Source organism: Xiphophorus maculatus, chromosome 10, assembly GCF_002775205.1.
Source record: "Xiphophorus maculatus strain JP 163 A chromosome 10, X_maculatus-5.0-male, whole genome shotgun sequence".
Classification (NCBI taxonomy): Eukaryota; Metazoa; Chordata; class Actinopteri; order Cyprinodontiformes; family Poeciliidae; genus Xiphophorus; species Xiphophorus maculatus.
In genome coordinates, this window is record NC_036452.1 from 23,747,053 (window position 1) to 23,763,046 (window position 15,994).

General features: G+C 39.0%; 2 protein-coding genes across 6 annotated transcripts; one reads left to right on the forward strand and one right to left on the reverse strand.

The window, feature by feature from the left end:
- Positions 1-49: 49 nt before the first annotated feature.
- eif2ak1 (eukaryotic translation initiation factor 2 alpha kinase 1) lies at positions 50-15,859 on the reverse strand. Of its 4 annotated transcripts, none has more exons than XM_023340762.1 (16): positions 15,500-15,859; positions 12,375-12,431; positions 12,113-12,280; positions 11,894-12,030; positions 11,412-11,455; positions 11,236-11,335; positions 11,047-11,127; positions 9,721-9,814; positions 9,574-9,622; positions 9,078-9,462; positions 8,280-8,388; positions 8,007-8,113; positions 2,198-2,312; positions 2,030-2,109; positions 1,665-1,898; positions 50-375 (listed from the first exon to the last, which is right to left on the reverse strand). In XM_023340762.1, exons 1-16 carry the CDS (start codon positions 15,669-15,671, stop codon positions 250-252), a joined length of 2,058 nt encoding a protein of 685 aa, XP_023196530.1. In that variant the 5' UTR covers positions 15,672-15,859; the 3' UTR covers positions 50-249. The 4 variants fall into 4 exon arrangements, with proteins under 4 accessions (XP_023196530.1, XP_023196528.1, XP_005811745.1 ...); XM_023340760.1 differs by having other exon boundaries at positions 1,662-1,898; XM_005811688.3 differs by lacking the exon at positions 12,375-12,431.
- Positions 2,319-7,996, forward strand: ankrd61 (ankyrin repeat domain 61). 2 transcript variants are annotated; one of them, XM_023340765.1, is made up of 5 exons: positions 2,319-3,918; positions 4,099-4,193; positions 4,394-4,565; positions 4,677-4,877; positions 5,796-7,996. In XM_023340765.1, exons 1-5 carry the CDS (start codon positions 3,742-3,744, stop codon positions 6,408-6,410), a joined length of 1,260 nt encoding a protein of 419 aa, XP_023196533.1. In that variant the 5' UTR covers positions 2,319-3,741; the 3' UTR covers positions 6,411-7,996. The 2 variants fall into 2 exon arrangements, with proteins under 2 accessions (XP_023196533.1, XP_023196532.1); XM_023340764.1 differs by having other exon boundaries at positions 3,839-4,565.
- Positions 15,860-15,994: the final 135 nt, after the last annotated feature.

Consider the following 15,994-nt stretch of genomic DNA (forward strand, 5'->3'; position numbering starts at 1 on the left):
CTCAGGTTGAGAAAGACATGTTGCATAAACATTATAATCAAACTAAATATCAGTGTTTTTGAAACACCTGAGATGGTTTATTTAGCAGCTGGATAAAACAAATGTTAAAAAAAAAAAGGAAAAGAACACTACCATCTATAGTACAATACACTTAAATGTTCACACATGCAGGCATTTGTATCATGTCAAACCAAGTAAATTAGGGGCTCAATAAATTAAGTTTAGACAATCTGTTGATGTTTTTGAGGCTCAGGTTTTGTCCAGTTCAGTGAAGCTAACGGTGACTTTTGAGTTCTGAAGCTGACTGATCTGCCTCCTCAGCTGCATGATCTCCTCCTCCTGCTCTTCCACTCTTTTCTGTAAACCGTGGATGACCTGAAAAAGAAGAAAATAAATATTACAACTGGTTGGTAGTTATTATGGGAGCTTTAGCTCCAAGTGGAACAAAGCACAAAAAAGATGGCACTTTTTTGCATCACAAGTTGAGAACTTGAAACTAGGCTTGGGCCAGCAGTGACACTGGAAAGTAGGTTATGATGACAGTTTTACTTTCAGTTTCAAGCAAAGGAGACTCAGAGGAGAGTGGATCATGATTAGGGCAGACCAAACATTTGAACAGTGTCGCATGAGATTAAGTAATGTCAATATTTGGCCATTGCTGTGATATTAGAGTAGTAGTTGTGTAAATGCTACTGAAGTGGCAAATGTACAGTATATATGGCATGTGAGAGTTATGGAATTTTTCAATATTTTTGGGAGCCTGGCTTGTGTGGTGACTAAACTGTGTAGGCTTCAGTGCTGAAAGTGTAGGAAGGTGATGCTGGAGCATTATGTACATAAGGCAACACATCTCTTAGTGACACACAGTTGGGGCATAAGCAAAACATAAAAAGTTAGTAGTAGCTTAGTAGTGCCTGCAGCTGAATGTTAATTAGTGATGGGACTCTTTGAAAGTAACCAAATATTCAGGATCCATTTACTTTAAAGTACCTTTCAAAGGATTCATTTTTGAAAAGGTACATTTTTCTAATAAGTCCATTTATCCCTAATACAGTTTTATATTAATTGGTCTTGTGGATGAAGTTCATATAAAAAGTTCAATTATATGTATTAAGTTAAAACAAAAAAACTCTCTGGATTTTATTTATTTGCCGTTTAAATAAATCTAATTTTAAATGAAATAGAATCTTAGGCACTGCGATGTGTGCAGAATCCTATCGTACAGGGTAAAGAGCCGTTCAAAAGAATCGGCTCGTTTCTGAACCTCACTTCACTAATTACTGAACACCAATGTTCAGTAATGTATCCTTAAGAAAAATTGTCTTTGTGAGGGAAAAATGTAGTAGTAGAAATGGTTGTCTTTCAGCCAGCTGACAGTGTCCAGAAATAGCCTAGACAGATCTACATCTAGACTGATCAGTCCAGAACTTTCTCTGGCGCCTCATTTTAAGTGCTTCAAATGAACTAGATGATGGCACATGTATGCCATTTTGTAACTTTGTAAACTCTACTATGCCTTAGTATCTGAATCTGGCCCAAACCTACTTCAAACTAAACACATGTGCTGTATGCATATGCACTGTAATCCAAAACTATATCTGCATACTTCAAGATTTCTGAAGAATTAAATGAACAGTATTAGGCAGATATTTATCCCGTACTACCATGTCTTTATTGCGGAACAGTTCACTCTCTAGCAGCTGGCTGGCTGCTGGCCGAAGGCTGGGGTCTTTGCTCGTCAGCTTTACGATGTATTTAGTCAGAACTGGCCATCTGTGGCAGAAGGAGTCTGGAATTTTCCCTTCTCTCAGGTCCCCAAGGGTCCGGACCCGCTCCATCTCTGTCCCAAACGGATGGAACAGCTCCAGAGCCAAAACCCCAATGCTGTACATGTCTGACTGCAAGAGCAACATTTATACTCTTAGTGTTCAAAAAAACAACATGTACAGAGAAGAATGTGTTTGATCTAAAACATCATCCATTCATAAACTATCTAATCACAACACAAAGATGTAACAGTTTTAATTACCTTTGAATCATAATGAGAGCCTTTCAGTTGTTCTGGTGCAGCGTACACAAACGTGCCGACACCTGATGTATGGGTGGAACCTGAAAACACAAAGAACCATTCAGAGGAAATGGCGCCATCTACTGGTGTATTGTGAGAATGTAATAAGACGAGAGTTTAATAATTTACCATCACCAGGTGAAATTGTTCTTTTATGGTCATCTACTATCATATCCCTGCATGCCAACCCAAAGTCTCCGATTCGAACATGGCATTCATGACCGTGGAGGAAAATGTTCCTGGGCTGGAAAAAACAAAAGAAGGAAAAATTATTAGGATGGTTTACTTAATAACCATCCTAATAACTGGTTCTTAGGCTAACCTAAGAACCAGTTATTAGGTTTACTGATAAACCTAATAACTATAACCTAAAAGTCTGATCAGTTGTAAAAGTGGAGAAATCCAAAGTTTCAGGGAAAACATTTTTTAACTCTGCTGCTGCTAAAACATCATCTGCCGAGTATGCAGAACGTATCCACATGTAGGATTCAGGCTTTCAGAGAGAAAAAGTGAGACATTTGTAACCACTGAGACATGAGAAACAGATTTTGAGAAATAATGAAATAGTAGTGGGATCGTCTCACTTATGACTGTTGCAGAACTTTGACAAAAAGGATCTTATTCTTAGTTTTTTTAAAAGCCTAACAGTTGTTTAAAAGTGAATGTTTTCAAGTGCTTGTAAATTTAAGATCAATTGATATAAAACATTAGTACGTACATTTTTAAGCCCCTGCAAAAAGTATTCTCTACAATTTTAAAATACTTTAATACATATATACATTTTAAGGCATACATACATTTTGCATTTAGGATAAAAAAACAACCTTATTTGTCTGTAAATCTCTTTTACCCAGAATTCCTCAGGTGGCAGAGCTTTTGCTCGACCTTGGTTCAAATTCTGCAACAAGAAAATCTCCTATTATGAACCTTTTGCTATTCAATCTTTTATCTGATAATTCCAAATATAACCAACAGCTTAGCCCTACTCTGTATTGATGTTAAGTCCAGCAGAAAGTGCGGGAGCTTTTCACATGTTGATGTCAGACAGATTTATTTTTTTTAGCTGCAGATGCGTCCTTTGCTACAAATGATGACGCAGTCACTAAAGGACTGCTGTTCATGCATTTATGGCAGTAAAATGTTCATTTTCTTATTTAAAAAATGAATTATTTGTTTATTTGAATCTTATAAAATATACTTCTAAAATTGTATAATCCAATTAATTGTCAGAATAAGCAAATAGTAAAATAATGGGTAGTCCCAGCTCCAATTTTTTTTTGACACAAACATTCATGAAAATGTTGAAATAAAACAAAAAAAAGGAGTTTAGTTTTGAAAAAAAAAAGAAAAAGCAAAAGCAATATTGAAAGTTTTTGTCAAGCAGTAACTCCTCCGATGGGTGTCAACAGTCCCCATAACAGGCCCCAAATGCAGCCAGAGGTATCAGATCGGTCTGGGCCGCAACGGCAAAGTTAGGTCAGAATGACTCAGTACCAAACACAGAAGGAGAAGGAGAAGTAGCTGATGAGAACACCAAACACAGGGAAGAGGAAGTTGATGTTGACATTTCTTTTTAGATTTACTTTTTACTATGATAAACCAGAATAACTAGAATCAAACCAATGGAAGTCTTGAAGAAGACTCTCTAAGCAGTCAGTCAGCAATCCTCCACCATGGGCGAGGACCAAAGCAGAGATAAGAGAGATACAATTATTAAGATTTACAGAAATGAATTCTACACTGCCGTTCTGGATGAAGATGTCAGAGGAATAGAAGACATGGTAAAGAAGTATGGGGGCAACAGTCAGATAGAGATACAGGACGGTTCATCAGGAGGAGTGTTCTGGAAGGTAAGGCCCTTCTTTGGAAATGGCTTCTAAGAGAAACCATTTTAAACTTAAATTAACAAGTAGCACCTTAAAAAGGCTAAATGCTAACAGAAATGCTGCAACTTCATGTTTAATGCTTGAAAATAAAATAAAGGTGGCTCAAACACACAGCTGGTCCATGGATGTCTCTTGTTGCATTAGGGCTTTGCCATCCTTCCCCTCCACCTGGCTGCTACGTACAGAAGAGTCCACAGCCTGCAGAGTTTGCTGTCAGCTGGAGCCGAAGCTCAAGTCAAGTGCGTACAAACATCCCAGATACGGGTTTACAAGTTCACACACGTTGCAACCAGAACCTGAGAGCTGCTGTACTCTACCATATTTTTACACTACCTGCTAAGAGCGCAACCAGGAAAAACGAAACAAAACCACAAAGTCTAGACAGTGAGCGCACTGGTCTGGTTTTGGAACACAGATACCAACGATGCCTTTCGCACAGGGACAAGCTGGGTCGGACGTCGCTACATTTGGTCATCATCAACTGGCCGATCACCATGACGACCCAGACAAAACCTTCCTCCAAGTTCTGGACCACTGTGGTGAGAGCAAGCAGGCAGGCTGAAGCCTGTTTACGGCTGCTCTGTGAGCACGGAGCTGACGTCAACGCGCAGGTGAGGTTTAACACGTCCTACCCAAGTTCTGAACATGAAATAAAATAAATAAATAAACAATGACATTTTAAAATAGAATTTTGCAAATGTCAATTTGTTGTTTCTTACTAGATGGATGATCAGAGTCATCAGACGCCTCTCCATCTGTCAGTGCGTTACAGAGCACTGTCTGCTGCGCGGCTGCTGATCAGCTGTGGCGCCAACGTGAACGCAGTGGACAGTAGTGGAATGACACCTCTGCACATGGCAGCATCAATCCTCCATCAGGACATAGCCTCTAGTTTAATCAGCCACGGAGCTCACGTCAACATGGTTGGTATTTACGCACACACTTCAACTCATACCTATAAGTATGAGTTAAAGGGGCGGTATTATGTATATTCCAAGCACATAGTGCCATTTTACAGCACAATCATGTAACTGTGTTACCTTAAGTTACGATGCTGTGTATGTCATACATGACCTCTCACAGCCAGCTGAGCAAAGTGGGTGGCACCGGCTAACTCACTCTTTGGTTACCTAGCAACAACCTTTTGAGTTACTTGCTGGAGCAGCAGTTTCAGGTGCCGTGCCGCATAGCTGCTTAAAAATAATAAACAAGGGTGTGGAGTGAAAACTGGACAAAACAGGAAGTCACATCCCTAGTGTGGCAGCATTTCAGATATTCAAACCAAAAGACTAATCAATAACTATCGATATCAACTGATATTAAACAGTTATATGGTGATAAGTTTTTCAGCCATACCATCCAGCCCCAAGTTGGCCTCTGTCCCTGAAGCTCCTGCTCTTTCACTCCACCTTCAGCATGTCACTGTAGCAGTACTTCTCAATATGCCTTTTACAACTGTTCTTGGGAGGGCTGGACTGAGAAAGTAGTTGGGATGATAAACTCAGCATATGTGAAGTTCCATCAGGTGTTTGCTAATTGCTGCTGCTGCTGGTCTGGAGGAGCTGATTGGAGGTGGTGGGGGTGAAGCTCAGCTAGAGACTGCAGCTCAGAGGAGGAGCTTTGTGAAAGCAAACATTTAGGCACCCCTGAGTGGTTGCCATGGGAGATTAAGGGATTCCTCAAACATGCATAAAAGAATCAAAGCAACACTCCAGATATGTTTTAACAAGGGAATGACATTGTGACATGACATAAAGCTCAAAAAGGTTAATTTCACATTACCTTCCCCCTTTAAAGAATGCTATTTTCAACTATCTATTGAATGAAACTTTGTTTTCCAGAGGATGCATCACTCTGGGAACACTCCTCTGCACCTCGCTGCAGTTGCAGTGATGACAAAAACAACCAAAGTCCTGGATGAAGACGTGAGCTGCGTCTATGAGCTGCTGGAGCGCGGAGCGAAGCCAAACATTGTAAACGAGGCCGGCATGTCGCCATTCCACCAAGTGTGCAGCCTGGGGAACGAGCAGCTGGTGGACCTGCTGCTGAGATACGCAGCTGGTGTCAACAAGCCGAGCGCAGCAGGGGAGAGCTGTCTGTTCCTGTTCCTGAACCACACGCCTAACATGAGGAACGGCTCCCTGCTGATCAAACTCCTCACCCTGAGCACCCCGCTCACAGTCTGCAGCCACGACGGCCGCTTACCCTCCACCTTAACTCAGCCACGCTTCTTTAAACAGAGAGAGCAACTGATCCAACTAACCCAGCAGCAAAAGACACTTCGGGATATTTGCAAAAGTAATATTTATCTGAAACACATCAGAGGAAGAAAGGAGGAGCTGAGAAAAGTTATTCCTGAAAGCTTGTACAACTTTGTCTTCAACCAGTGGAAGATCCAAAACCTTTCGTTTGTGACAGAGAGTGAAGAGGCGGCAGGGCAATGTGCATGTACCTGAGCTACAAGATTTGAACCATTCAGCTGAGATGAGATTTAATGCCTTGCTAAAGTATTCCTTCACCGTAAAGATTTTCACTGCCTGTCACATTAAAAACACAAACTTCCTTGAATTTTATGCTGAGCAGTATATAACTAAACTGGAGGACAAATTATACTTTTTTTCCCTCAAATAAAATATCTAAACACAGAGGTGTGTTTCTATTGAACCTGTTACTCTAACACAGGGAACTGCAGACTTTACAAACCAAAGAGCCACTTTTCCCCTCAGATAAACAAAATCTACTTAGAGCCAAAATATGTTACATAACCTTCTCTGAAAGGCAAACTTAAATGCTTTAATAAATATTAATCATAGGAAATGTGTGGTCGTTCTTAAAGAACCCTGATTTTGTTTCTGTTTTTTTGGCTTCAAGACAAAAAAAACCAAAACATTTACAAAAAAAGACTGATGCATTATTATTCTACGGGAAGACAATGTTGCGGAAAATTATGTAATACATAAAAAAAGACTGTTTCTAAGGTAATAATGAAAAATAAATAATATTACTGACGGTTGTGTCATTTTGTTGTGAAACTTCAAGGCAGAATTGATTAAATACTGAAAAACTGTTAAAAATTTTACAGTTGTTACATCTATACTAAATTAAAACATTTGGTTAGCGAAATTTGTAAGAGCCATTGTGGATGTTACAAAGAGCTACTTTCAGCTCACAAGCCGCAGGTTGCAGACCTGTGCCCTAATGCAAATATTAAGACTCCAGTGTAACCACTTACCTTCTTTAAAAAAAACAGAGTACCTCAAAGAGACTACTGGCAAGTAAATGGTTGTTCTCTTGGGGAGGTAACTCACTTTGTCAGAACAAGCAGTTCCTCTCCAGTTGGTGGCAGCAGTGATGTGTTCTCAGTTAGGTGTATATCTATTCAAAACTAAACGTCTCACGGAGCTCTGAGAAACGCATCAGCCACAACAGGAATGAGTCAGACTTGGAGTCAGTCAAGAGACCAGTGGTACCTCTGGATGAGTTGCAGAGATGCACAGCTCAGGTGGGAGAATGTGTCAACAGGATATATAGAAGTTAATTCCGATAATGTCACAATCTCTGCACCCCACAAGAAGTGTAACTGTAACTAAACAGGCAAACATACATACATGTACAGTATGTATGCCTACATATACAGATGCATAGATTCATACCAGTATTAATGTGGATTTGCTCAAAGCAATGGTTGTGACATGTCTGGAATGAATCAATAAAATCAAAATCAATCAATAAATAATTGCAAAAGGTGGTTCAACAGAGTATTGACTAATAGAGGAGCTGTAGAGAAATCCTAACTCTTAACAGGTCCATAAAACAACCATCATTCTCCTTCCACCTCACAACTGTGCAAAGCTTTGTGTTGGTCTATCTCATAACGTTGCATTAAAAAAGTACTTCATTTAAAATCTGTGGCTGTAGTGTGGCAAAATGTGGAGAAATTTTAAAAAGTTGTCCACACATTTGTGGACAATTTCCAGATTTGCTTTTGCAAAACAATTAAAGCTGTAGAAACCTAAATGAATAAGATGAGAAATACAATCTAGTGCGGTTACCTTCAAGTCTCGGTGCATTATTCCTCTGGAGTGAATGTATTCGACCCCTTGAAGAATGTTCCTCAGCAGGTTCAGTGTGAGTTCAGCATCAACACAGTCATAAGGAGCTGCAGACATAAGCAGAAAGCAGAATTGACTGCTGAATTGAAGCAAAATATTTTATTTCCCAAATGCCATTCTGGAAATTGTTCAAAGTAGAGAACTCATTTCAAGTTGTATAAATATGAGGAAACTGAGTTTTTGGTGGATTGCAGAGAATGTGAAAATATTTACATCTTGGGATGTGTTCCTCTTGTGGCCTGGAGTTCCTGTCAGAGATCCAGTCCTTTAGTGAGCGCTCACACAGCTGCATCTGGATGTACAGCATCAGGTGGAACTGAACCTGCACATAGAAAAAAAAACTAATATTAAATGATACTTAGGGATATACTGATCCACTTCTTTCATTTCCGATATCTGAGCTTTAGTGTCCACAGATACCGATCTGATACGTAAAAACAGCTGAATTAACTCAAAACATTTCTTTTTTAAACAGACATAAAAGTACTTACTAGTACTAGTAAATAAATTACTAGTTCATTTACTAACTGCACCAGGACAGCATACTGAAATACACCAACAGCTCCACAAGTTTGGCCAAACATGTAAAAACAACTTTAATATATTCAGTCAGTGCAAATAGGAGCAGAACAACAAATGTAAAATAAATAATAAATAAACAAAGTAATAAAATCAATAGGTTGACTACCTTGGTCAAACATTCAAAAAATAAACTAACAAACCTTTCTAATGGTTCAGAAAGTGCAATTAGGAATTCTAAATATGAAGTAAAATAAATAATACAGCATGACGGTGCTCAGAGCAGAAAGCATAGAATTAGACTGAATAGATCTGACTGATTGTACACATTGCTACCAATACCCAATCTGGAATTGTTTTCAAAATATGGAGGCCGATACAGATATTAATATCGGATCAGTGCATCACTATTGTTTATGATGTTTTGGTTAAAGAAAAATTGGGGAGAAAAAAAAAGACAAAGTAGTGGTTATGAGATTTTAAAACACCCACATCTTTAGAGGATCTTCTGGTGTGGATCTCAGCCCACTGCTGATGGTCCTTGTCAACACAGGAGTTGTTGTTCAGCTCAACGCTGCTCCTGCTCGAGTCCTCGTCCAACATGGCCGATCGATCCCAGCCCATTGCAGGACACTTGGAGCCATTTCTGGGCTCCCCCTGTCCCAGGAACACACAGGGGACGTAGTTCTCCGGGAGGAGGCGCACCGTCTTGGAACACGCCACCTGGCGGTCCTGGGCTGAGACTAAGGCTCTTATTGGCTGGCTCTCTGTTGGAGGTCCTTTAGCACTGGAAGCAGCACCAGTCTCTCCTTGACTGTGGCTTTGGAAAACTATAGAAGAGCTGCTGCTGCTACTGCTGTCAAGGCTGTCATCGAAACTGTGAATGAAATAATGAAGATATAAAGCATAGGAGGTGTACTGTCAGTTAGGGACAGCTGCAGGCTAATGCAACTAAAGGATATTGAGAGAAAGTAATGACTAATCGTACCCATCTTTTTGTCCAGGGGATTCCAGAGCAGGAAGGTGGGACTCAAGATCTACAACAAAGGAGGTCATTAAAGCCAGAGTTAGGACAGATCAGTCTAAATCTTCTCTCATTAATGTTGGGTCAACTTGTTTCCTGATGCAGACTCACGGACGGCTGGCTGAACATGTTCCATCCATGCAGTGTGATAGCCCACGATGTTTACATGCTGCAAGCTGGATAACACTTTGACTTCTCTAAGGACCTAGAATACACACAGGGGCCCGGTTAGATTGAGGCCCCGTCATAGATCAGGAGGAAATGTTAAACTCAAACATTTCTTTTGAAACAATTCAAAAATAAAACCCCTATCTAACAATCTAACAGCCTGATCCCCATCTAGCTGTGTGCCAGGTTCACATGGCAACATTTTAAATTTGTTGATTGATTTTCAAAGCCTGAGAGCCTAAATATGATGACAATAAATCATAGATATAACTGGTTTGGTCCTGCAGCGTGTGGTGTTCAGCCACACGCCTAAGACAACACACCACACACAGATAGATTCCACTCACCAACATTCAGATGATAGTCAGGAAATCTCACAAAAATCTCAAGATCAAACGTGAGTTCAGAGGAAATAAACATGGCCGACTGAGAACAAACAATGATAATAGTTTGTGGACTATTTTTAAGAGAAAAAAAACGCTACAAAAAAGGTGCTGGTTAGAGGAGTGGTGCTCTAAAGATTATCTTTATAGTATCACAGTAATCAGATTAAGATTGTCAGAAGAGGAAAATTGGGTCAAACGTTAAAAATCAGCATAAAGATCTTGCCGTGTGAACCAGGCATTAGAAATACGTTGCCTTCCAAAAGGATTCACACTCATTGAGGTTTTTCAGACATTTTGTGAAGGACCCACACACAATTATTTTACTATTGTTCGTTATTGTTTAAGACTTTTACAAACAAAATTGAAAAGTGTGCTGCTTTAACCCTCTGGGTAATTTTTTTGTTGGACCACCGTTTGGGATATGCCTCTACCAGCTTTGTCCATTTAGAAACATTTAAACCAACTGTTCTTTCCAAAACAAAAAGTTTTGTGAAACATTTTTAAAGTCAAATCCATATTTCTCCCACATGACAAATCTGAACTACTTTGTTTGGTCTATTAAATAAAGCCCCAATACAATATACTAAAGTTTGTCATTTCTGAGTAAAACTATAAATAAACAATGCTCTGTGAGGTAGTAATTGATAATATTCACAATTACATCCAATAAACTTCAAATAATTGTCGCAGCGGGAGCAAAACACTGTTGATCCCATGCCAAAGGCAAGCAGATGACCAAACACATGGATGATTTCAATTCATGTGTAAAAATGAAAATAAAATACAAAAAAACACTTTCTGCTGAATAGGGTGAGGCATATTACATTATAAATGATACAATGCAGTTTAAATCTTTAGTTTTACAGAAGACGGGGAAGCCGACCTTCATGCAGTCCTCCTTGGAGACTCTTTTGATGAGAATTTTCTTCACAGCATAACTCTGGCCATCCAGTTTGTTCACAACCTACAAAATGATGATCAAGAAATCACAGTTACAATTATATTAAAATAAATTAAATCTGAACATGAAAAAAGTTTTTAAAAAATTTGAAAAAAAAGATCATCGTAATACCTTAAAAACATTTCCGTATGATCCTTTTCCAAGCCGACATATTTCTTCAAACTCACTAAGATAGCGTGAAGTCTGGGCTTGAAACAGCCCCTCCTTTGGCCTGTGGTCAGATCAGGCTGTTAGACTGCACAAAAAATAGCTAGAAAGGAAAACAGAAATAACTCTAGACATGTTACCTTACAGCTGGGTTATGTGGATTTGTGCCAAGACATTGTTGGCCCTGTGAATAAAACAAAAGTAACAATAAATTAACTAATTTGATAAAGCAAAAACTTTTTTTCTTCCCCCCAAAGTGTCAAACACCATATCCACAACTTCATTAAACATCTAAGCATCCATAACACCTTCATCTTCCTGACATTTTGTCACAAACTTCAATGCATTTTATAAAGACTCTATGTGGCAGAGCAACACAAAGTAGCACAAAACTGCATTTACATTCCCCACAAGATTTACAGCAAAATGTGAAACTACAAATATAATAACTCACATGTGCTGAACAAAAGTGCACACCAAATAGTGTTTTCATTCTTATTTGTAAACAACAAACAACTCCTGCGATGATTTGTGTCAATCACATCGATTTCCAGTAAAGTACATTAAACTCTGCTGTTGTGATGAGACATAATGTGTTCATTACAAAACTGTTGAACTGTACCTGTGGATAGAGCGAGGAGCTGGCGGCGTTAAGTAGCTCAGTGAACGCTCGGTTGTGCTGCAGTCTAATGGTGCTGAATTCATCACTGATGGCCAAAGGTGACAGAAGGTTCAAGGCTGCCAAACGCTGGCCGATCACTGTCAGAGGAGGAGAGCAATTCAAATAGAATAGCTGCTTTATGTGACGGTGTGTGAAACATGAAGCCTGCTGAGCGGCTACCTTTGAACAGCATCCGCGAGCGCGCCGGATTGCTCTCGTAGACGCAGCACAGGTGTTCCAGCAGCGAACCGAGGAGAAGGTGGTTGGGGATCGCAGAGGCAAACTCTTGTACGGATGGGTAATGTCTGCCGGCCATCAGGAGCTCACAGTTACTCTCCGAATCGGAAGCTGAGCATACACACAGACAATGAATATTCTTTAAAAATATATATATATTTGGTTAATATTTGGAACATACTATACTTTAAGTTTAGCCACATACCTTCTTCAATTACTTTTGCTATCATTTCAACAATGTTTCTGTCTCCTAGGTCCATGTCTGACAATGAAAGCTTTAATGATTCTTCCCTCTGACTGCAGTACATGAAGTGAACTCATCTTGTTTTTACATAAGGGAGCGCCCAGCAGTCAGGCTTATCTACCATGTCCAGTGGAGACCAGCCCATCCCCTCTTCAACACACACACACACACACACACACACACACACACACACACACACACACACACACACACACACACACACACACACACACACACACACACACACACACACACGCACACACACACACAGAGACACACACGAGTAAGATGAGATGTGCCAAAAAGTGAAGGGTGTAGGGGGTTGCGGGGGCTAATGAGGCACTCACTTTCTCCTCATGACGCAGAATGTGTGTGTATGTGTGTACCAATTGAGTGTGTCTTGATAGTTTTCAAAATACTACAAAAGGAAATCCAATGGAGCAAAGAAATAATATGAATATTTTTTAGAAATGGGGATTTACCAACAAAATAGACACAAGAAGCTTACTGGTATGAAAGCACACCAAGCTTTTTTATATATATATATAAAAAAAAAACATTTTAAAATCCACTGATAGAGATCCTATAATTTCAGGCTCTGTTAAAGAAACGTCAGAGGAAGTGCCAGATTGACCGGGAACTTTCCCCGTCTTCACAGAGAACTGAGAAACGGAGCGATGCTCTGCAGAAGTCAGAATAAACAAACTGTTTATTTATTCAGCTGAGTTTCTCGGAGTAGGGCTGCATTTTTTAGGATTTAAATTGTCCATTTATTTACTACTGCATAGCTTTTGTATGACCGTTTACTGTACTGTATACTATTTGAATAGAATAATCCTCCATTTGACCCTGACTGGGGACATTTAAGTTTATCGGAAGCAAAGGCACACAGGTAGCAAAAAATAAATAAATATATAATTTAAGTTTTAAAAAAAAGAGGCTGCTCAGTAATGCCGAAATGTATGTAAACATGATTATTATAATTAAGAAATAATAATAATTAAGAAGTTTGATTCAATTCAAAGATACCTTACCTAACCCAAAGAGAAATGAAATGTCATCATCACTCATATCATCTAAGTCTCTTCTAAGAGGCTTTGTGGTTTGTGATGCTGTGGGCAGGAAGGACCTCTGGTAGCAGTCAGTCTCGCAACAAATACGAAAAAGCCTCTGACTGAAGACAGTTGCAGTATGACAGCCTCACAAGTATCATGACATTCTAACAACTCCATTTCCAAGCAGCAAAGATGAGATTCCACAGTAGCATCTTTGATGACATCATCAGTACATGGAAAGCTCTGCTAATCCTCCTCATTTGCTTTTGCCACTCTTCTTTAAATCTGTGCCTGGCCATACGTTAGAAACACGGGCAGATAAACGTTGGAGTCGGGATATGACGGTTTGATCTTCCTCCTTCTCGTTCTGCTCTGAATCCTCAAAGTCTCTTTTTCAACTCTGGGAACTGAGTTTTTTGAGATGCTGATCAGAATTGTAAAAACTATACCTTGTTGCCATGGCCATAATTGTCCAAAAGTTTAAAAAAAAAAAAAAGGAATGAAAAGGCTAAAATTCCTCAAGAGTTGCACTGCATTCAAAAGCAAAAAGTATCAAAAGTCTACACAAAGAACAAGTAAGAGCTGTTCCAAAATGCTGACACAATGAGCACTTGAATATGAAAACTCTTCAAATTGTGCTTTTAATATTTGTTTCAAAATACTATGGAAACCAGTACAAAGAATAGGAATGTTGAACGTTTTTTAGGTCAGTTTAAAGCAGTGATGGCTACACAGTGTAACACCTGCTGAGAGCAGTATCACCTGGGAACGCTCCTTTGTCCATCTGGATCACTGAAGGATCCATCTGGATCACTGGAGGATCCATCTGGAACACTGGAGGATCCATCTGGATCACTGGAGGATCCATCTGGATCACTGGAGGATCCATCTGGAACACTGGAGGATCCATCTGGATCACTGGAGGATCCATCTAGAACACTGGAGGATCCATCTGGATCACTGGAGGATCCATCTAGAACACTGGAGGAGGTCCTCATAATGGTACTTCAGCCACAACTGAACAACAGCTGTTTGGCTTTAAATTAAGCAGTAGCTATAACTTTCCATTTTTTGTTTTAAACTTTTTAAATACCAAGATACAGTGGTACTGTTGCCATCACCATGGAAATCTCATTACATAGTGGACATTACACCCAACTACAGATTGTTGGTTTGGAATAATAATCTCTAAACTTTAACCTAACCCTTTACTGAATAACAAAAAGCCCAAAGTGCATCATAAAATGAGACAAAAATTTTAAAAAATCACACAGATAACTAAGCTTAATAATACTGGGGAGAAAGAGGACAGACAGGATAATGTTCTTCATGAGCTACAATTGCAGGTAGTCTAGTCACACATAAAAATATGCACAACTTTGATCATTTTAATCAAGAAAAGTAGTCAGTCAATATGGCCTATAAAATTCCTAATATAGATAGTTTATTAACCATAAAGAATAATATTTATGCTGGAAAGTTGTTTTTGTGAAAGCCATTAATTTGTTTTTAAGAAATAAAAAAACAAATTATTATATAAATCATATATATATAATCATACATGATTATATATATAATTATATATGTATATATGTAAATTATTTCATTTATCACCTCTGAAATAGTAAATTAATTTAAAAATATACAGAAAACAGTTCATTCCCCTAACAGTTGAAGATTTTTAGAGCTTGCATCTTAAAAAAGATAATAATGGTTGAATGTTAAAATTGTGATTATTTACTCCACAAAAAAATAATTAATTAAGATAATTCATTAAGAAAATTGGACAACACATCTGTTATGTCAATTTTAACTGTCATATCTTGAATCTAACATATCTTAAATTCATTCATATAATCAAATAAGGTCATAGTGATGTCTCATGGGTTGCAGCTAGCCTCGCGGGACCTGGAAAACCTGCATCAATGAACATTTTTTATTTGATTTATTTTGATTGTGTATCTACAAATGCGATGTAAACGAATTATTCGGTAAAAATGACACTCTTATAAAAGAAGAAAAGCTGCCTACTGTCAAACTGGACGTCTTCGTCCTCTTCGCTCGCCAAACTTAACAAGCTAATGCTGCTCTCAACCTGCCGTCTCCGGACAGATCTGAGGTTCCGGTGGACCAACAGGTTGCTAGCGCTGCCAGAACATTCCTCAGAGCGCATCAGACCGTTGTCCGGCGTCGAACTGTACATTTTAAACGCGAATAACAAAAAAATAAAACTAAACCATTTTTCTACAGTGTTACCAAGTTCTCAACGGCTAACCTCATGTTAGTCGCTAACTACGGTTAGAGAGTCGCTTTTAAAACTTTTACAGAACTTGTCAGAAATGAAAGCTGGGGGAAAAGTCCCTCGCGTCCCCTGTCAACTGTCGGCCATGTTTGAGGAGCAGCCGGTTTAAAGGGACCGTCATAAAATGCGTGCACTACAATAAGAAGACAGCCTGTTCCTTAATAATCATTCTCCAAAACAAGAAACACTTCCAAAATTAAAGTAATTATCTAATCATAAAAGCA